We start from the raw sequence: 21299 nt of genomic DNA, 5'->3' as shown, positions 1-21299 counted from the left end.
TCGATTCTGATCGATTTGGCAGAATCGTTGTTGGTGTTGGATGTCACAAATTATATACGATCATTGCATCATGACCTGCCGTTACTGAACACATCTGAAACTCTCGGCAGAATTTGTGCAAACCTTCGACAATACAGCGCTGTAAAAGTGGTAGAGACAGGGAAGTCTACCTGCCGTCGACATGCTTATATGCACACTCGTGAAAAATGTGGAGACTGCACAGAATCTCGAAGTATCCTTCGCATGGACACCTCCACCTCGTGATGACAAGCTGAAACGACCGAGGGAAATTCTTTTGACGATGTTGGCCAGATCAGACAAGGGATGACGATTCTAGATCAGATTGAGGTTGTTAATTACAACGGCGAGGATGATGATGAACAGGACGAGGCAACATTGATATTATCGTTAGGAATGTGTCACAATACCAGCTAGAGACCAAGTGCGGATTATGGTTAGCCCACCGATCTCAGAATTCACCTCCGAGAAAGACTCGATACGAATAACTGAAAGTAACACCACTTGACACGCTGGTCGAAAACCCAGACGTCATGAAGACCCAGTCTAGAAAATGCTGCATTTAAGTTGCCGACTCTTCCGACGCTGAATTCCATCAGGATAATGAAGGTTCATGCACCGCAGTATCAAGGCCCTGAAAACTGTTCGATTAGTGTAAACTCATTGTGAGTATGAGCCTTGTTTCAGGAACCATCGTCAGACACGCTTGATAGCAGACCCAAAGGTGTCGATCGCACGCGCTTGACCACGGGAAGATTTGAGGCTAAGTCTGATAATTTGAGTGTCAAAAGGCCTGCCCGCAGTTGAAGGTTTTTAAGTGGCCATGACTCACGATACATTGAACTTGCGTGGGTATATATGAAATAAATTGAGTAAATGACAAAGCTTGAACCAAACACTGATCGGGTATTGAGGGCTTCGCGGTAAGTCGAAGTGTAACCGAACATCCACCATACTGGCACAGTAGGTTGGAATCCTGGCTAGCAGTAGTAGACCTGACGAACTGTTCTAACGCATATTGTAGTTGGTCCCGGATAGATAGAGCTGCCGCATCCCACCTTGAAGGTTGAGCTTAGGGTTTCCCTTGCAGTTCGTCTCTATTCGTGCGCGGTCCAACCCAAGAATCCGTAACCACGGATTATATCGATTAGATACACACTCAGAAGTTGAAATGAGACTCGGCGCCTTAGGTACAATTTGGTTTCCGCGGGGGTGTCGTCAACGGTGGGACTCGAAAAAGAAGATTATGATGGTACTCGCCCGAAGGCGCCAGGCTGAGCGAGAGGTCAGCATTAACCACTGGAGAAAGCCATCACCAATTTCACCCCAGAGTTCCACGCAGAAGGCTACGTTCATGGGAATGTTCGCGGTGTTGATTTTTCTGCCAGACGGGAAAAAAAGCCCGCGGCGAACGCTGACCCATGTCACACCGCCCAATTTTAGATTGAACTGGCAGAACTGGTGGTGTATTCCCCTTGTCCTCATGGTGCGCGCGGCTGGATGGAGTCGAAAGGCTGGTTGGGGACATACATTATCACAGCACAGCCACGTAAGCACTCCAACGTGTTTTGGCAGTGAGCGCTAAGACCCTGATCCCTTATCTTTGTTTCGTTATTCGCGATCATTTAGGGGTGATCGAGAGCATGCGGAGGCAACGAGGCATAAAACGCTGAGCATCCCTTTCCGTTGCTCTTTCTCCTACCGTGACAGCTTTGTCGATCCTTTTCGATACGAAGGGGGGGACCACAGTCTCCTCTGGCTACTAAACATCCTTTGGAAACCCGAGTAGGCTTGAAATAACATGCCAAGACAATCGATCAAGAAGGTCGATGCCGCCTCGAAGGAACCGTGAGTCCACCCGAGACGAACGAGGATAAACTGTGTAAACTAACAGGTGTTAGGGCCATTTGTATCATATGCAGAGATCCCATAGATGGCGCCGCAATCCCAGTTCCATGCGGGCACGTCTTCGACCTCGCTTGCATTACCCACCTCTTCCAGTCCTCAGTCCGTGACGACTCCCTGTATCCACCACGATGCTGTCACAGAAACATACCCTTCACAAAAGTACGACGCTACGTCAGTCAAGCTTTAATTGCAGACTTTCGGCTCAAAGGCCGAGAGAAGAAAACGATGCATCGGGTGTATTGCTCATCGCCATCCTGCAATCGCTTTCTTGGTGCGCTCCACCAAAAGTCGTCACGAAAAGTGTACGATTGCCCAGCCCCAAGTTGTTCCACCCGTACGTGTGGAAAATGCCGTACAAAGTACGAAGGGGTTGGGAATCACAACTGCGTTATTGACGCAGCAACGCAACAAGTGCTTGATATCGCTCAAGCATCAGGCTGGGCAAGATGCCCAGGATGCTCCCATTTGATAGAGAAGATCGCTGGCTGTAATCATATGGTTTGTCGTTGTGGAACAACGTTCGATTACGCCTGCAAGTAATAGTACTGACCGAATTGTCTCGCTTGAATTTACACATCTATGCACTTCCCAATTGCAAGGCTCAAAGGACGGGGGACTTCCGTTTATGTATCATGGAATAGAGTACTTAGTCTGTATGCTAGAGCTTTTCATTTGTTCTCAAGAAAACATATGCAGTCCAACATGCAATTTCTTCGCTTATTACCTTGCTTATTACAATGGAGGACGTCACCACGAATCTGCTTAGCACGATCTAATAATACAATTATCGGTCGAAACCCCACAGTGAAATCTCAAAATTATTAACTCCATGGGAAGTAGACAACAGTAATAAGCATGATATCAAACATCGGGCCTTGTGATGCAACGAGGTCGTCTACGCAAAGAGTGGCAATCACTGTAATATGTGCAAAACACAGCATTCGACGAGATGGCAAGAAAAGAACTATGAACGAAAAGTTAAGTCACCAGGCTCACTCCACCACCGATTCAGGTATCCCTCTCAGCAGTCAGACTTTGACTGCGCTTGCGGCGGAGCATAGGTATACTGAGCCTCCGGGGAAGTTTCGGTGTACTCGGCTGACGTTTTGACTTTGGACTTGCAGGATCTGCAGGCGTACTGGGCGCGCGTATCAAAGCAGGAATACTTGACAAAATCGAACGACTCCGTTGACGTGAAGTGGTCGTGGACAGACTAGACTTGCTTCCACTGAAGATCGGGGAGCTCATGAGATTGGACTTGCGAGGAGCGCTGCAGGATGCATCATCCCGTACAATCTTTGGAGCCGTAGGCAAGGGCGGAGGCTCTTCAGCGCGAGTAGACCGACCCTTCAAGTGAGGTGCACTAGGATGATGTCTGATGCTGTGTTCGCGATCATCACCAGGATGGTGTTTCTGTATCATCGGTGAACTCGGCTGATGTTTCAGCTTCTTCTCCTGGTTTGCAGACCGAACATATGCAGTATCAAGCGTTGTTGACTGCGGACTCGCGCTCGTGTCACTGTTCCTTTGTGCTCCACCGTCTACTATGCTCGGTCTCCGCGCAAAAGGGGAGAAGTTGAGCTTGCGAGTGAGACTCGCTACACTCGGCCTCCTCGATCGCGGGGCACTTGAACTTCCGTCGCTTTGGAAGTTGGACTGCACACTAGGCGTCGTACGATGCGCAGGGAAATTATACTGTGTCGGAATGCGCGGGCTCTGCAACGGCAACGGTGGTGAAAGCTCTGGAGTTGTCATCGTACCTCTGCGAAGGCGAAGTGGACTGCGAGGCGATGCATCACCAGCTCGTTCTTCTGCTACAGGAGAAGTGGGTGGCGCCCTTTTCCACCAGACGCGCGAGTGCTGTGGAGATCCGTATTGACCGCTTTGGTCATCGTGTTCATCAGCTTTTCGAGAGCCTTCTTCACGTCGCTTTTGCTTCTCGACCACGCTACGTACGCCAAGGCCTCTTGCCTTGAGCCATCTTCTACCAAGGCTGTAAGACTTAGACTTGCCAGACGGGATCTCGTCTAGACGAGGGAGGAACACACGAGATCCAAATGTCGGAGTTCCACAACGCGATGACGAGCGCTCGAGGATAGGAGATGGCAAAAGTGGTAGGATGGTCGTCGAGATAGGCCTCGACCCGAGCGACGATGGCAGCTTATTTGCATATATCTCCTGGGCGGTCTGTGGGCCTTCATGTTCGTCGTCTTCCGAGGGCTCAGCACATTCAAATGATAAATCTATCGCAGGATCCGAGATCGGCCGTCCAGGGAGGATATTGAATGCATCCTCAGGTATGTCTACAGGCTCGCAAACAAGATGCCCGAAATGGGAACCTTTTGAGTATGTCACGCGTGCAATGCGCCAGCCAGACGACAGAGCTAGCGCACAAAGCTCTCGTAGCGTGCGCTCCTTGCCGTTGAAAGTTATGTGCATCTACGCAGTTCAGTCAGTAAACCTTTGCAGAGACAATAATATATGATCTAGCGTACCACGATGTCCATGGAAAAGGGGGTTGCACTGGCTTTACCCAAGTTCGGAAGCAGGGGCGCAGGCGCTAGAGTGCCATGTGCGCCCTCGAGGTGCGCTAGAACAGAGTCGAGCGTCCACTTTCCGCCGTCGGATTTCTGATGTTCGTGCTTTGCGCTACGGACGCCCTCGTCAACGCATGCTAATGGGAGGATATGATCCGCAATGATAAGCCTCGTCTCTGGACTGCTTGCAAGCCGCAAGTTGAGCAGCACATGACGTGCACGGGCGTCAGGCCAGTCATGTAAGACAACGCGGAGTATGTAGACTGCGGGATGCTGGTTGAAGTCTGATGAGGGAAGCGGAGGTTGTGGGAGGAAGAAATCGTGGTCTTTCGGATGCATTGTGAGAAAGGCACGTTAAGCATTTGGACGGAGTGCTCACCATAGAACATCACCTGTCCACTCTCCAGCATCTCTGGACACTGCGCACGCCATGCATCAAGTCCGAGTCCGATGACGACCGGACGGTCCTGGACAATGAAGCGGAACTGCATGTCCTGGTCCTCGCAAGAAGGAACTGTTGATTGTCGCGCACTGGACTCGCCTTGAGAGGACTGAATCCTCAAATCAGCATGAGAATGTACAGATTTGAGATTGGTGGACTTGAGATCGGCGCGAGAGGTATGTGACCTGAGATCGCCTCGTGAGGCAAAGCACTTGAGATTACTCCGGGACTTGTGCGGAGTCAAGTCGTTGCAAGATCGTTGAGGGACGAAGCTGTTGTTTTCCACGGTAACTTCAGCTTCGTCGCTGCTCACGCTTCCCCGCCGTTTGGGGCTCCCTCCGAATGCCCGTGCAAGAATCATCGTCGTGCTTCCAATTCCTCCTCCAACGTCTACTATCAGTCGAACCTTGTGGGAGGGAAAGCCAGTCGAAAGCTGAAGTCACAAGTGTCAGAATTACGCGACTGCACAAACGTACAGGTAAAATGAACAGCGACATACCAGTTAGAATAGCTCCAGGAGCCTCCCATCCACTCGTACCAATCATCGCCTGCGAGAAGCGCTCAAGGCGGAAAGACTTACCCGGTTCACGACCGCTGCGTGCAGATGATGTGCTTATATTCCTCACATGTCCGGTGTGAGGCTGTGCACCCTCATCTTCAGCCGACACGATATTCCCAACAACCCTTGCTGGTAAACAGCCTGCGCCACCGCCGTTCCTACCCAGTGCATCCAATCCACCGTCCTCTAACCATTCGAAAAATGGAACAGGCGTGTTGAACGCGAGATTGAACGCTGGAAGGGGCTCAGGATCAAGTCCTGACCCAGCGCTCCTTCTATCCGATTCAGTACCCAAGCCCACATTACTACTCAGTGGCCTCCCTTCGGATACAACAGCCGAATTCGTAGATGCCAGCGTAAGCGTTGACACTAAAGACGCGCATTTGACAAGGAGCGCAGAAGGGGTGTTCGGAACGTCGCTTTTGTTGTAGATCGTGTTGTGCAGCGGTGAAGGGTGCGGGGCTGGCGGGGGAAGTTTGAAAGCTGTTCTTATAGACGACGCTTCTGTGTGGGGTGTTGTGTCGCGTTTGGGAGACAGAATACCGGAGCCGAGGTCCAAAGGTGGTCCAGCGATGGGCGCAGGCATGGTTGCATCCCATAAACGAGGAGGCATGGTTGATTCGGCCACTGTATTGAGCGCATGTGTGAGCGTCGAAGCTTCTAAGAGATGGGGATGTGTCTGCGTAGACAAAGTAGTAGTCAGATGCCCTGAATGGAGGCTAGTGAACGATTGGGTGCGTAAAGGTTGGGGTTGCACTAGAGGGCTGCATATATGCGCCTTATCAGCCGGAAAGCCGGATATATTTGCATTGTCCAGTGTATTTGGGGTACTGAGAGCGGATATATGCACTTCATTACCATCTGCAGACCTTGTGGGAGCGCTCCCTGGAGGAGCTAAAGGAAGTTGAACACCTGTAAACGCCTCCGTGAGGTATGCAGCTGACTTGAACAGCTCATCAGTGCTGCGCATCTTCGCTTTAGAAACCTACATTTCCAGATATACAAAAGAAAAACGCACCATAATCCGACGAAAGCAGCAATGCCAGAGGTGTCTTCATATTTTTTTTCGGGACTATCGATGGATGTAAATTTGTGGCACGGGCGAGGGAACAGAATAGAAGTCGGCAACATACTTTGCAAAGACGTCTGCCACGCTCTTGCCGCTATCGAGCAGGCTTGCGACACGCGTTAGTGCGAAAGTGTCTGGAGCTGTTTCACGTAGAATGTGATGCGTTGAAAGCAAGCGCAGGGGGTGAGCTAAGGCCGAGGAGTTGTTAGCCGATTCGCTTGACCAGCGAGTAAAATGAAGGAACGGCACAAATTTGAAGTAACAAAGAGTTCAGAAGCTCAGAATATCCGAATAGCCAGACAACACTTAACATCGAACGACTGGAGAACAGACCTACCTAAGCGAACGGAATCCACGCAACGAAGGCCGCCCATGCGTTCGGTGATGATGCGTGAGATGTCTTTGACGTGCACACCCTCCAGATGGAGTGCCTTTTCCTCCGCCGTTGTCGGTGCGTCTGGACAATTTTATCACGTGACAAGCATGACAGGCGCGGGAGAAGGATATGAAATCACAGGGGCAAGTGATGCATAGAAAAATCCAAATTGATTCACAAGACGGCGATCAGCACACCCCGCGACCAAGGGAGGAAAATAAGGCACATACCCCGAGTAAGGCTTGAACGTGACGCAAGGCCCTTGACAGAGTTATGATTAGGGCCATTCGATCCGTTAGTCAAGGCAGCTTGGTCAACCATGACGGGCTCGCTCTGGGACTGGAGCTCCGCGATAATACGAAGTTCTAAAAGAAGCCGCTGTCGTTCGTCCTCTGCATCGCGGAGGATTTCGACGATGTGTAGATGTTCGATAAGACGCAGGCATGCTGGAACGGTGTACTGGAAGTTGCAAGTATCAGAAATGACGTGGTACATGACGACACAAGAAACGATGAATGAACGACAAAGGTGGTCGAATTGAAAGGAGAACGAAACACAAACAAACTTACCACCATGCTCGCGTCAGACATGAACAGAAACGGTTTTTGTACAATGCTCGTAATTTGGCCAGCAGCAGAAATAATCCTTGTGGCAGCAGCAGTTGCCGCTGGACAGGCAGCGAGTTTCTCCGCCGGTGATGATGATATATACGGAAGAGATGGGGAAGGATAATCGTACTGAAGGTTGGACAACGGTGAGAGTGGGGTCCCATAGGAAGAGGTCTGGGTGCTAAAGGTAGAAGACAAGGGCGTAGCGGGCACTGACACTGGCTCTGGAGAATCTGGAAACGCTGGTGACGAGCATTGAGAGGAATGGGGAGTGGAAGAATCTGAAAAAATGCGATGTATATCGTCGAGCGCATCGCCCATGAGTGCATGCAGCGCCCGTAGCGTTGCAAAAGTCGGGTTTGGTGACATCGGCGGATCAAACCAGGGTCAGCGGTTGTGCACAGGGAGAAAGAGTGCAAAGTAGAGAACCTAAAGGAAAAGAAAAAGAAATCCAGATGATACTTCGCCGCACGTCAAACTGTACAGGACCCATATGTCCGAGTCTGGAGATCTAAAAAATGATAAATATGCCCTGTCCGACCAAATCGTGCTACGAATTGAGGACATATTAAATATTCAGGATAATGCGAACCCCACAACATGCGTTCCATTCGACAATCATCAGACAGAAGCGAAGAGCTCAACCCAGCCATATAGAAATCCTAACTGCAAATCGGGCAGACATCGATATAGTGAACCGTATAAGAAAGACGCGTCGATCCAGTATGAACATGGGTAAAAGCAGGTCAGAAGGGCAGCGTATGGAACCATCAAGCTTTCGGGCGTTGCCGGTGGCGTACCTTCTTCCTTGTTCATTCACCGCAAGGGCCAAAGATTTCCTTACACTCAGGCTTGATGCTAATATTGATATTCGGGATTCATAGGAGAGCAGCGACACCGCCGCCACGAAACTTCAACTACGAGTACGGACTAGGGATTCAGTGTACTCGCACCACTACAAGAACCATAGATAATCCAATAATATCAAACCGCGGTTGCCATTGGAAGTCCGCACGGCACGTTTTTTTTGTGACATTCACAGACCAGACTCACCTGTTTCGTTTGCCCCCGGAAGTCTCGGGAATGCCAAAACGAAACATCACATCACAACCGTCTCCTGAGAAACTGTACCAGAGGTCAAGTTCTTGAACTAACCGGGTTACCAACACACCTGAAAACCGTCACACGGCTAAGTGAATGCAGGGAATACGTTCAGGCCCGAAGCGACTGGACAGTAAAGGAAGCCGTCTCATCAGTAGCATCAAACCTTCGCAGCAGGAGCGCGTTTCTGTTCGCATGTGCGTGCATCTGTTCTTCTATGACCGAATGTCATAGGTTCTGCCTAAACTCCGGTCGTGCAGACAGATCGACTCACCAAATAGTCAACATACTTGAAGACCGCCCCCATCGCGAGATGAGCCCTCAAGCCGAAGGGCTGAATAGGAGATGCAGTGTAACCGACAGCATGACCTAGGTGCCCACCTTTGTTTGTCCATCTGTACAAGTAAATGAGTGGAGGTTCAGATCAGGACCAACTCAGCGAGTGTAATTCGGAATATGTAAGGAATAGGTTCCGCATAAACGCCCGCCGCCCAGGATCACACGCAAGGCAAACAACCCGTTCTACCAAGTCTACAATACTGTGCATCAACTGTAGCGACAATATAAAAGCAAGTCATCTTTCTACCGTCCACTCCAGTTCAAAGAGACTATTCGAGCACGTCAGTAGTTCACACTACCAGAGACAAACAATGCGTCTCTCCTTCCTCACAGTTATTGATGTTTTGGCGGCATCTATCTTGTCTGTCAGCGCATGTCAAGGTGCGCTCGAGAGTTGCACAACAATAAATGACTGCTGTACGGGGTTGGCCTGCTCGACAGTTGTGAGTAGAAATAGTTTACTTTACATCAAGTTTTCACCAAATGACTTACCTTTTGCGCCTAGTAATATCAGGGCGGGGGCCCTAACAGAGTCTGCTCAACCTAGTGAGTCGAGTGTCCACTTTCGCATCGGTATAGATAAGTAGTAAGGTGTAGTAGTTGGATGCTGCTGATCGAGAAATGGATAGAGGCAATATCGAGCTCAAGTAGACATGTCAAGTGAATGCGCATCTACAACACCACTAAAATGAACGCCTACCTTAACGCACGAAGTTACAGACACATAAACGCTTATCACTTCAGTAGTGCACACTGCACTTATATAATTGGCGGAGGTGCTGAGTGCCAGTATTACTCCCATATCTGGCTGATCTGGTTTTGCTTTGGTGAAAAACACATTCTTTTCAGTACTCGCTCGACAAAAGGTTTCATGATGATTTGAGGCTGAGAAACTTGTATCGCTCGTAACTTCATGTGGCTGTGCATTAAGGTGTTTTGCTTATGTAAAGCTGAGTTGGATTTTCTCCAAGAGTTGCAAACAGAGTCAGTCAGCGCACAACGTCTAGACTCTACATCGGCAAACTGGCCTTTACTCTTTTTCACGTCTCCTGTCTCCGGGAGTTGTCCAGCGCTTCCTGTCCAGCGAGTGGCACGTTCAAGGCACGATCCAATTGCATGGTTTTGCTGTTCTGGGAGTTTCTGGCTGTCCTATATGTCGAGGACAGCCTGAAACTCCAATAAGGCGACGGCGGTCCGAAATTGACTCTGTAGGAGTAAGTTGATTACATCCAGTTTAAATTCCCTTCTTTGCACGCCCTGTTCCATGGTCCATCCGAATCTTGAGCAGACCAGCGAGATCACGAGATTGCATTGGCAAGCAGCCCATTCCAGATGGTTTACTTAACTCGTCACGCAACACACGGATGGCCGGGATCTTCAAGTTCAACCAGCTCTCAAATTTACGCGCACGTAGATCAGGCTCGGTGTAGTGCATCCTTGTCCTCAGTGAACCGATGCCTGTCGCCATATCAACTATAGGTATGTGAAAGGACTTAAAGCCGTTGTTGTTCAACATCAGTATCCAGAGCAATTACGGCAAACGTTGATTGGAAAAGCTCATCCTTTTGTCTTTCAGTTCCACCAGAAACTTCATCGGTATCCACAGCTAGCCTGACGAGCCTGAGGGCCTCGAGTTTTTCCGCCCTATCTCCTTCATCCACATCTCCATCCTGTTCACTGCCAAAGTCAAGCCTACGAGTATTCTAATGGAGACTAAAGACTGGGTGTGTACGCACTGTGCTAAAATAACGATAAATAGTCCAATAATATCAAAACGCGGTCGCCATCGACACATTACGACTACTTTCGCATCGATAGAGCGGTTTCACTCACCTATTTCGTTTGTCCTCGAAGCTGTGGTAAGCCTGAGGAATGCTGAAGCAAAGTGTGTCATCACAACCGCTCCCCAAGAAACTGCGCCAGAGCTCGGGTTCGACCAACTAAAACCGTCATATAGCCAAGTGAATGCAGGGAAGGCGGGAGTAAGCCCCCTGCGAATGGGGTTATGTCCATCATAGGGTTCTCGACCCCAACGGACAATAAACTTGATTTTTTTGAAAAAATGCAGGGAATACGTTCAAGCTGGAAGCGACTGGATAGTAGAGGAAGTCTCCTCGGTAGCATTGGACAAGCAACCTTGGCAGCAGGAAAGTTCGGATCAGGAGTCATCGACTCAGCGATTATGCAATAAATGGAGGGGATAGGTTTTGCCTAAACATACTCTGCCCAGGATCACACGCAAGGCAAACAACCCGTTCTACCAAGTCCACAGTACTGAGCTTCGGCTGTAGCGACAGTACAAAAGCAAGTCATCTTCCTATCGTCCACCCTATCTCAAGAAGACTATTCGAGCAGTTCATACCACCTCACACATACAATGCGTTTCTCTTTCCTCGCCGCTATTGTTGCTTTGGCGGCATCTATCATGTCTGTGTCTGGCAGTTCATGTCAAAAGGCGTTACAGAGTTGCAAAGTCAAAGGTGACTGCTGTGGAAGCTTGAACTGCGTGACACTTGTGAGTAGGAGTAGTTTGCTTTGCATCGAATTTCACCTAATGACTCGCCTTGTAATATCAGCTCGCGGGTAACAAGGTCTGCTCAAGCTAGTGAGCGAGGTGTCCACTTTTGCATTAGTAAGTCATGGTTCCAGCACTATGGAAAGCCAACTCAGCCTTCTGTGTCAAAAAAGTCGTCTTGCACCAAGTTTGGATCATTGCACTGAATTCTACATGCACCAAATTGTCGCAACAAGATCCTTTGTACACCAAGTTCAATAACAAAGTTTAGCATGCTATCAGTGTAATATTTATCGCACCGAGTGTATCACACTGTAAAAGCTTAAATGCCGATGCGAATGTGGAAGAACGTGTGTGATACGAACCATATATGACCGAACTTGTAGATCTCTCTTCCTCCAGTCCATTATCTGGGTCTGAGTCATTTACAGCACGAATCTTGGTTGAGAGCGGAGGTGTGCACGTGAAGGATGCTTCAAGATTCTGTGCAGTCTCAACAATAATGTCGAACTCTTCACGAGTATGCATGTGAGCATGTCTATGGCAGGTGGACTCCCCAGCCTCTACGGTTTTTATGATGCTGTCTTGTCGAAGGTTTGCACAAATTCTGCCGAGTATTTCAAATGTGTTCAGTCCCAGTAATGGCAGGTTATGATAGAAGGGTCGTAATCAATTGAACACGCTATTGCAGGTTCTACCTAAATTTCCGCCATCTTACAGCCATAACGTTTCTGCCGAATCAATCAGAATCATGCCCAGCATACGCAGGATATAAAAGGTGGCCGTTGTCCCATGGTGTTCCACTATCCTCAGAGATATTATTCGAGATCGCCTTCAGAAGATTCCATATCACCTCGCACAGAAAATGCGTATCTTCTTCCTCGCCATTGTTACTTTGACAACATCTATGTCTGTTGTTGCCAGTACATGTAGTTCAACAACTTGCAAAGTCACTGATGATTGCTGCGATTTCATGATTTGCGAAGATAATTACGTGAGTGTGTACAGGTCGCTGTGCAACCAGAATTCAAGCACATGATTGACCTGTGCGCCTTAGAATGGAGGCAAGGACTGCATGTAGGTTCAAATATGAGCCAGTGACCCGAGCGATAGTGAGTCATGTTTCTACTTTCGCTTTGGTATCATTGTTGATGGTGCAATACATAGTTCGGAGTCAATCAGTACAGTTGTTTCTGGACAAAGTGGATGTTTAAACTTGTATAAAAATGACCGTGCCTAGTTTTGCTCGTCGTCCACTAAGCTTGAGTTCAAGAGGCTGTCAAAACAAGCGATTATTGTTGTTAGATTAATACTATCGGGAGGTTATACGAAGTTCTGCCTAAACACCAACTTCTCTGAGTGTGGAACGATTGCGGGAAAATGAAGGCAACAGAAAGAGTTGATGCTGCCTCATGTTGATCGCAATTTACGCCTGCGACCTGATGGCACAATGCCACTTATTTCAGTCATAGCACAGAAATTTGAATACACGTGTAACTTACCTCCGCCGCATGAGCGCTAACAATCCAAGGAGTAACGGCAGATGTGACTGCACAGCACTGCTGCATGGCGATTCTACCCAAAGCATCTCTGAAGAGACAGGAAGTTTTTCAGAGGGGACAAACTATACTCACATCTCGAATACCTTGTGGAGTTGGGAAATGTTCGTGTGAGACTCTGTAAGTACTAGAAAAACGCGCATATATGTAATTGACACGTACCGTCCGAGTGAGCCCTGAACGCCACATAAAAAGTCAAAGTGAGAGAACCTATCGTCAGTTGGGATGTTTGTGGAAGCGCCAGCGCCATTTTCCTGCATAACGAAAGTCACGCACTAAATTGAACCGAAAACATAGATCTGATCGAGATTACAATGGATATACACGAGTGAAGGGGATGGAAGAGATATGCAGCGGAAAGGCATGCTAATACCTAACACGTGGCTGTAATGAAACTCTCAAGGACAGAAATAAGCGAAGCGATAGAAACGTCCTATCCTTGATGTCCAGATCTATGAGAGTGAACACCCCACCATGCAACTGCCCAGAATTTTCTGAATGGAGGCAAAACCACGAAGGATAGAAATTCCACCAAGACCAGAGCAGCAACGGTGGTGATCGTGAGAATACGAGTTAGGAGTGATTGTGACGTGCACCCGGTGATGACAATAGCTGAAAACATAAAAGTATTAGTGCCATCATTATTCAAGTGAACAGTCAAATGCGCACCCGCTAAGAGCCAGCCCAACGAAGTATTGAAGAGCAGAGCTGGGAGAGCTAAATTGAAGAGGTGACAAAAGATCATCCAGCGTCTCTCTTTGAGTTCCTATGTTTCATTTACTGGGAATGTGTATTTCAACAAGGGGTTACTCACGTCCAATGTTTTCGTGCGTTTATATCGTGGTCCCAAGTAGGCAGAGACAAACAACTGCAGGAACAGCCCGAACAAAGCGAAGACGAGCGACTCAGACAAACATGCGTATGGAATGTCCGCAGCATAATTTAGGATAGATAACGGGGCGGCGGTTGAGATGAAGACAGCTGACGTTGTGAGCAGCAGCCCTTGCTGGTAAGGCATTTAGAATTCGGTCAACTCGACGACTGTGGCACGTACCACGGTGCTTATGCGGTTAAGGAAGTCAAAATATTCGGCATGATAGTCCTCCCAGCCCTTCGAGGAGTCTCTACTGATTCTCTTCCAAAAACTTTCAAGGTTCGAGTCTGCCACGAAAATATAGCATAGGATGATGAAACAGCGCCTTGGTATTGGCGCCAATGGGGGCTCCCATTCAGTTGGCATACTAGTAATGGGATCTGGCTGTTTTTCGGGTTCTTGTGACTTGGAACATTGCGTAAGACGCGAGTTCTCGCTGTGTGTGATTTCTCTGGACATCTATCGGAGGAGAAGATCAGTAAAAGCCTTAGTAAAAGCCTGTGGTGGAGGTTGGTTATGGTACGCTCTACAAGCCTGCAGGAAAGTGTTGAACGTTGAGGCCTCGAGGGCCGAGGCTGCGTTATATATATACATCCACCAGCATGCCCAACATGTGCACTACTTAATGCCAAGGGTAGCATCTAGTACTGTACCTTGGTCACGGTGCCGAGGAAAATGATATTACTTACATAATGAATTGAAGCGTGTTCGAATTCATGAAACGTGCTGAGGACCGAGGTTAGGCCGAGGTAATATGCCTCCTGGTACACGCGATACAGTGATCTGGATCGAGTATATTCCACATTAGCAGTTTCATTGCATCGCCGTAATCAAATATGATAACCTGCATGTTCTTCCGAGTCTGGGATCATCGTCATAAATCTAAAATGTGAGGACTTGTGACTCAGGCAAATTCGAACCCGACAACAGGCTGCCATTTGACTTACACATAACATTAGCAACACTATATGATCTCTAATGGCGGGTTTGATGAGCATGAGCCTGTAAGTAATGAACACGTGCAAACTTGAACGTAACAATGGTTAGAAGATGGCTAGGTCGTCGCCACGCACTTAATGGCCCTCCCGAACTGGCGAGTGGAGAAATGTTTCGATAATAAGTAACCTCATTCTGGAGACTGGAATCGTGCAGGGTATGCCCAGACTTGTGTCAGTGCTTCGCAGATACCACCCAAGTCAGAAATGGTTCGATGCAAACATGAAATGCCCAGTTCATACGAGCAAAATGGACAACAGCATACCAGCCAGGATTACTCCAACCACCCACTCATACCAATCATCGTTGACAGAAGCTGCTCGATACGGAGAGAACTTTACCCTTCGCGACTGTTGTGTTGACAGCATGCTCATATTGCCCATGTGTCCCGTTTGAATCTGCGTGCTCTTATCCTCAGCTGACACAGCATTCCCAACCGTTCTAGCTGGTCTGTGGGGTGACCTGTCGTCAGCTGGGAGTTTGTGGAAGCGTTAGCGCCATTTTCCTGGACAAGAACGAAAGTCATGCGCAAAACTGAACCGAAAACGTGAATCTGATCAAGATTATAACAGATATACATGAGTGAATGGGATATAAGAAATATACATCGGGAAGGCATGCTAATACCATGTACATTTGGAGGTCGTAGTACAACTGTCAAAGACAGAGATAAGCGCGCATATCGTAAAGAGGCTGAATAAAGTGATAGAACCGTCCCGTATCCTCAATGTCTGTCATGGTGAACACCCCACAACGAGACGGCCCAAAATTTTCGAAATGGAGGTAGAATCACGAAGGACAGAAATTCCAGCAAGACCAGAGCAACGACGGTGATGATTGTGAGAATACGAGTGAGGAGTGATTGTGACATGCACCCGGTGATCACGATCGCTGAAAACATGAAGGTATCAGTGCCATCGTTCGAGCGAACAGTCAAAATCGCACCCGCTAAGAGCCAACCTAAAGAAGCATTAAAGAAAAGAGCTGGGAGAGCTAAATTGAAGAGGTGACAAAAGATCATCCAGCGTTTCTCTTTGAGTTCCTAAGTTTCATAGGTACATTCACTGGGAATATGTAGTTTTAACAGGGACTCACGTCCAATGTTTTCGCGCGTTTATAGCGTGGTCCCAAGTAGGCAGAGACAAACAACTGCAGGAACAGCCCGAACAAAGCGAAGACGAGTGACTCAGACAAACATGCGTATGGAATGTCTGCAGCATAATTTAGGATAGATAACGGGGCTGCAGTTGAGATGAAGACAGCTATCGTTGTGAGCAGCAGTCCTTGCTGGTAAGTCATTTAGAATTTGGTCAACCCGATGACCGTATAGTGCCACTTACCACGGTGCTTATGCGGTTAAGGAAGTCAAAATATTCGGCATGATAGTCTTTCCAGCCCTTCGAGGAGTCTCTACTGATTCTCTTCCAAAAACTTTCAAGGTTCGAGTCTGCCACAAAAATATAGCAAAGGATAATGAACAAGCGCCTCGCTATTGGACTCGGTGGGGGCTGCCATTGGGGTGGCATATCCTCGCGTGAGTGTCCATCGGTGTCTTGTGATTTGGAACTTTGTATAAGAACTGAGTTCTCGCTATATGTGATTTCTTCGAGCATCTGTCGGAGGAGAAGGAAGGTCAGCCAAAGGCCTGCAGTGGAGGTTGGTTATGTTACGTTCTGTGAGCTTGTGATAATTTGGAAGTGTTGAAGCTGCGTTATATATGCATCTATCGGCATCCCTAAGACAAGGTCAAGGGTACATTTGGCGTACCTTGCGCACAAAAGCCCTTCGTTTAGGATCAAGATATCGCCCATCGCTAAGGAGAAGGTATTCACATAATGGATCGTTGCAGAAATGAAGCATGTTCATTGTTCACGAAACCTGCTGAGGTAGCTACATGTTATTGATACGATGAAAGGCAACGGGTCTCTATGCAAAATAATTAGTAAATCTTCGTCGAACATTGTACTGGAATATTTGGGATCGGCACTCACATCTAAATCCGCATGCATACATGGACAGCCTCATGCCTACGTGCATCAAGATGCGCACAGTTGGAACAAAGTTCAAGTTGGAACCAGAAGAATTAATTGATTGCGGGCGGGCGTTGCCGGACACCGGTCGTTACCGTGACGGCGTTTGTAAGACTTTGAGATGCGGCAGCAGAAGTACATGGAACGTTCTCGCGCAATGATAACCATCTGTTAGACTGGGAGAAATTCTAAAGACACAAATACTCATGCACGTAGAATGCACTTGTGATATTCAAAACAGAAAACACTGAAACCAGGGAACTTCCGAGACGTCCTGGACAGGTCATTATGTAATTTAGATGATCGATCGAACATTGCTGTTTCCGGGCAACTCTGACGTCGAACACAGATTTGTCAAAAGCGCGAACGTTCTCACTATAACTAAATCACTAGGACCTCCATCGTCAATAGCTAGACAAACGGTAAATGAATGAAGATACGGTCGTTCCTTCAACGTTTCAACTTCCTGGCATTTCGCGTAGTTACATAGCGCCTGCTCCAAGCCTGCCCAATGCTTAACGCTAGTCAACACAGTAGCAAATAAGCATTGCCTTCAGGCTTGCGGTCAAGGCCTGACATCATATTTAAACGACGTTGCTACCTACTCTTCTCGTTCAACGCCTACTTCGCCCACAGTGATCTTTAACTATTCGCCATGAGCAACATCAGTCAATTAATGGACTCAAGCCCAGTTCCTCCAGACACCACAGCAGTTGCTCGCGGAAGTTCGGTATGTCGCTCATGTGCATCACTTCCCATCACACTTTCAAACACTGACTGTGATGCCCCATTTGTCCAGGTCCAACCGCCAAACAAAGTTCATCGGTTTCTGAGCAAGGTCAAGGATGGTGTAACGAAGAAGGTTCCTGTAAGTAGAGCAACCGAGTTGTATTTGGATCAGACTGAGATCATACACAAGCGCTCGAAGAATTTGCGCAGCCGCGACCCCGTTCAGGTAGGTGACATTCCGACGTCTGCTCTCTGTCTAACTTCCACTGGCTACACCGGGCTCAGGATACTTCTGCTGTTGTGCAACAAGGCGCCAATCCTCAATCTGTGAACAAGGCATTTCAGGATGCCGGTCATAGTGCAGATCAGATGAAATCACTTTAGGGACGTGCGAGACCCGTCTTGTCCCCAGGCAAAAATGGATCAGCAGCACTCGATGACGCAGACAGTATAGAGACCACTTATCTTCAACCTCTCAGGACATTCGACACTGTGATCGGGACGATAGCAGAGGTATGTTCTCTCTCTTCCTATTTAGAACTAGACTAACACCATTCTGCAGGTGCATCCGTATGCAAAGATGGCATTGGGCGTGCTTTCTTGCGCATCAAAAGTACGTTTGTCTTGCCGTTATTTGTATTTCCTGCTCACCTATTCTGCACGCAGATAATTCTTACTCAGGCGGATCGTGACGAAGCGGTACTTGAGCTCTACAAGAAGTTGGGTCAAGTGTATGGCTTCATAATGCAAGACGACACGCTTCTCAAGATTTCGTCAATGAAGGACGTCTTGGGACAGATCTCTCGGCAGACCCTAGAATGCGCCAATTTCATCAGGGATTATTCAGAAAAGAAAAGCTTTTGTGAGTCACCAACAAGTTGTTACACTTGGCAGATTTTCATTTTTATCATAGGGGGGAGACTCGGAAAGAACATCATCTCGGAAACAAACGATACAATACAACAGTATAGCGATGTGTTGGATGCGCTCATGCAAAACTTCCGCGACCAAGTCACTTGCGACGTAGCCACCTACATTCACGATACAAGTAAGTATTGTATTTGCTTCTGACTCGCCATCTATTCATCCTTCTACAGGCGAAATACTGGAATTCAGTGGTATGGCTTATGCGGAGGCCGCAGGACTGGATACTAGGAAGCGATGCCTGCAAGAGACGCGCATTGACATCCTCTCCGACATCATGGGGTGGATCAATGACAACAGAGACGATGTTCCACGCGTGCTATGGCTATCCGGACCTGCCGGAACGGGTAAATCATCCATTGCTCACACGATCGCCAACTCGTTCATCGGGGTGGGCGGACTCGGTTCTTGTTACTGCTTCGACCGAAACACGGAGGATCGTCACAAAAAGGTTTTCATCACTATCGCGCGAGACCTGGCTGACCGTCATCCGGAGATGAGACGAGCATTAGCGCATGCAGTCAAGAACCAGACTGCGCTCAAGACTACACCGGACGTCATACAGCAGTGGCAGAAGCTTGTCATAGAACCGTTAGGGAAGCTTTCTGGGTCACCAGTGGGACCCGTCGTGACTGTTATCGACGCACTGGACGAAAGTGGCGAGGCAGTGGAGACACACAGCGACATTCTTCGCATTCTTTCCGGTAAACTTCGAGACCCAACCATCAATCTTATCACGAAACTGCCAAAAAACTTCCGGATCTTAGTCACCTCCCGCCCGCTACGCGACATTCAGAATTCGTTTGCAGGCGCTCAACACATTTGAGAGATTTCTATGGACAACATTCCATTAGAAGTGGCAGAATGCGATATCTGCACCTACGTATCAGAAATTAGAAGGGCTTCCAGATTTTGGGAGCAAGGATTTCACAGCCCTGGCCAAGAAAGCTGATAATCTTTCTGAGTGGGCACGTCTTGCTTGTAAATAGATCGAAGCACCTCCTCCCGGCTCATCTTCTGTTCGGTTCTTCAATGTCATAGTATCGCACGATCCTGTCGAACGGGAGCACCTGTTGTATGATATGTATGACTTCATTCTCACCCAGATCACGCCAAAGGATAGACACGCAAGCCTCAGGTCTCAGCAAACACAGCTAGCAGTGTTTCGTTCCGTGATGGGACAAATCCTTGGCACAGCCGAAACCCTTCCTTTGAATTCCCTGAATGCCATGCGAAGCCATTTTCGAGATGAAAGCGAGCATTACAAAGTGGAGGTCATAGTGGAACATATGGGATCCCTCCTTAGCGGCACCACCAACTCATCCACCCCAATCCGACCTCTTCGTGCATCCTTTCACGATTTCCTGACAGATCAATCACACGCTGGAGATTTCTTCATCGATGTGCCGAATGTTCAACGTAATCTTGCTTTCGCCTCACTTGGAGTGATGAAAGATGGACTCTCCTTCAATATCTGCGATTTAAAATCATCCTATCTTCCCAACTCTGAAGATCCTGGTCTGCGAGAACGAGTTGAGAAGCGCATCCCCCCACATCTATCCCATGCCTGTCGATTTTGGCTTTCACACGTACAAGCCGCTAAGTTCGATTCAGAACTCGCCACAGAATAAAATCATTCTTTGACCACGAACGACTGTTCTTCTGGCTCGAGGTACTCGGCCTTATCAATGCGCTCAGCGGCGCAGTCCCTGTCCTTCCACATATTGCCAAGTGGTTGAAGGTGAGCATATGGTTATTGAGCATCAGATCACATGCCCACCAACGCGCAATCGCAATATCACAGGGTCACACCGGATACGAAGATGCCTCGTCCGCTGCAATGGACGTGCAGAGATTCATTCAACTCTTCGCCTGCATCATCCTGCACAGCACATCTCATCTCTATGTATCAGCACTTCCATTCTCTCCTTTCAACTCTGCACTATCCAAAACGTTTTCTGCACGGTTTCCAAACTCTCTTCGTGTAGCGTCTGGACGTGATATCAACTGGACAACTGTTCAGACTGTGATCAGAGGACACACTGATTGGGTAAACTCAGTCTCGTTCTCGCCGGATGGGACTCGCATTGCAACTGGATCGTATGATCGCACTGTGTGGTTGTGGGATGCAGCAACGGGGCAGCCAGTAGGCGAGCCCTTGCTGGGGCACACTGCGTCAGTTACCTCAGTTTCATTCTCGCGGGATGGGACGCGCATCGTGTCTGGCTCGTATGATAAGACTGTCCAGTTGTGGGATGTAGCAACGTGGCAGGCCATTGGTGAGCCCTTATTGGGGCATACTGAGTCGGTGAACTTGGTCGCGTTCTCGCCGAACGGAACTCGTATCGTTTCAGGTTCATACGATGAGACTCTCCGGCTATGGGATGCAGTAACGCGGCAGCCAGTTGATGAACCCTTGAAAGGGCACACTGGTTCGGTCAATCCAGTCTCGTTCTCTTCGGATGGGACACGCATCGTTTCTGGTTCGCACGATCGAACTGTCCGGCTGTGGGATGCAGAAACGGGGAAGCCTGTCGGTGAGCCTTTGCTGGGGCACACTGGTTGGATCATGTCAGTCTCGTTTTCTCTGGATGGGAGTCGCATCGTTTCTGGTTCGGAAGATAAGACTGTCCGGCTGTGTGATGTAGCGACAGGGAAGCCTGTCGGTGAGCCCATGGAGGGGCACACTGATCGGGTGAAGTCAGTTTCGTTCTC

The 21299-nt window shown here is 48.5% G+C and overlaps 5 protein-coding genes across 5 annotated transcripts; 2 read left to right on the top strand and 3 right to left on the bottom strand.

Annotated features, from left to right (window-relative positions):
- Positions 1-1723: 1723 nt before the first annotated feature.
- Positions 1724-2700, top strand: F5891DRAFT_699185 (uncharacterized protein). The gene is made up of 2 exons (XM_041372849.1): positions 1724-1866; positions 1941-2700. Exons 1-2 carry the CDS (start codon positions 1820-1822, stop codon positions 2464-2466), a joined length of 573 nt encoding a protein of 190 aa, XP_041220617.1. The 5' UTR covers positions 1724-1819; the 3' UTR covers positions 2467-2700.
- A 1530-nt stretch (positions 2701-4230) lies between these two features.
- On the bottom strand, positions 4231-7838 carry F5891DRAFT_960711 (S-adenosyl-L-methionine-dependent methyltransferase; the record flags this gene model as incomplete). Its single annotated transcript, XM_041375760.1, has 10 exons — positions 4231-4365; positions 4422-4789; positions 4843-4948; positions 5219-5311; positions 5382-5499; positions 5656-5733; positions 6450-6536; positions 6598-6750; positions 7250-7368; positions 7479-7838. Coding segments are annotated over 10 exons (1617 nt in total), but the record flags the coding sequence as incomplete, so codon positions are not given.
- A 5626-nt stretch (positions 7839-13464) lies between these two features.
- On the bottom strand, positions 13465-14364 carry F5891DRAFT_1194709 (uncharacterized protein; the record flags this gene model as incomplete). The annotated part of the gene is made up of 4 exons (XM_041367993.1): positions 13465-13643; positions 13701-13797; positions 13846-14037; positions 14086-14364. The coding sequence occupies 4 exons, from the start codon at positions 14362-14364 to the stop codon at positions 13465-13467; spliced, it is 747 nt and encodes a 248-aa protein (XP_041220615.1).
- Positions 14365-15444: 1080 nt separating this feature from the next.
- F5891DRAFT_1060386 (uncharacterized protein) lies at positions 15445-16966 on the bottom strand. Its single transcript, XM_041362866.1, is given in 7 exon segments — positions 15445-15792; positions 15847-15943; positions 15997-16188; positions 16242-16514; positions 16576-16827; positions 16893-16930; positions 16943-16966. 4 exon segments carry the CDS (start codon positions 16512-16514, stop codon positions 15626-15628), a joined length of 729 nt encoding a protein of 242 aa, XP_041220614.1. The 5' UTR covers positions 16576-16827; positions 16893-16930; positions 16943-16966; the 3' UTR covers positions 15445-15625.
- A 620-nt stretch (positions 16967-17586) lies between these two features.
- On the top strand, positions 17587-20215 carry F5891DRAFT_1194707 (uncharacterized protein; the record flags this gene model as incomplete). Its single annotated transcript, XM_041367992.1, has 11 exons — positions 17587-17661; positions 17731-17799; positions 17851-17886; positions 17946-17987; positions 18045-18173; positions 18223-18273; positions 18327-18522; positions 18574-18708; positions 18758-19350; positions 19439-19565; positions 19626-20215. 11 exons carry the CDS (start codon positions 17587-17589, stop codon positions 20213-20215), a joined length of 2043 nt encoding a protein of 680 aa, XP_041220613.1.
- Positions 20216-21299: the final 1084 nt, after the last annotated feature.

The sequence above is a fragment of the Suillus fuscotomentosus genome, assembly GCF_016647785.1.
Source record: "Suillus fuscotomentosus strain FC203 chromosome Unknown F5891scaffold_72, whole genome shotgun sequence".
Lineage (NCBI taxonomy): Eukaryota > Fungi > Basidiomycota > Agaricomycetes > Boletales > Suillaceae > Suillus > Suillus fuscotomentosus.
The sequence above is the reverse complement of the archived record's forward strand: the minus strand, read 5'-3'. Positions and strand labels throughout refer to the sequence as shown.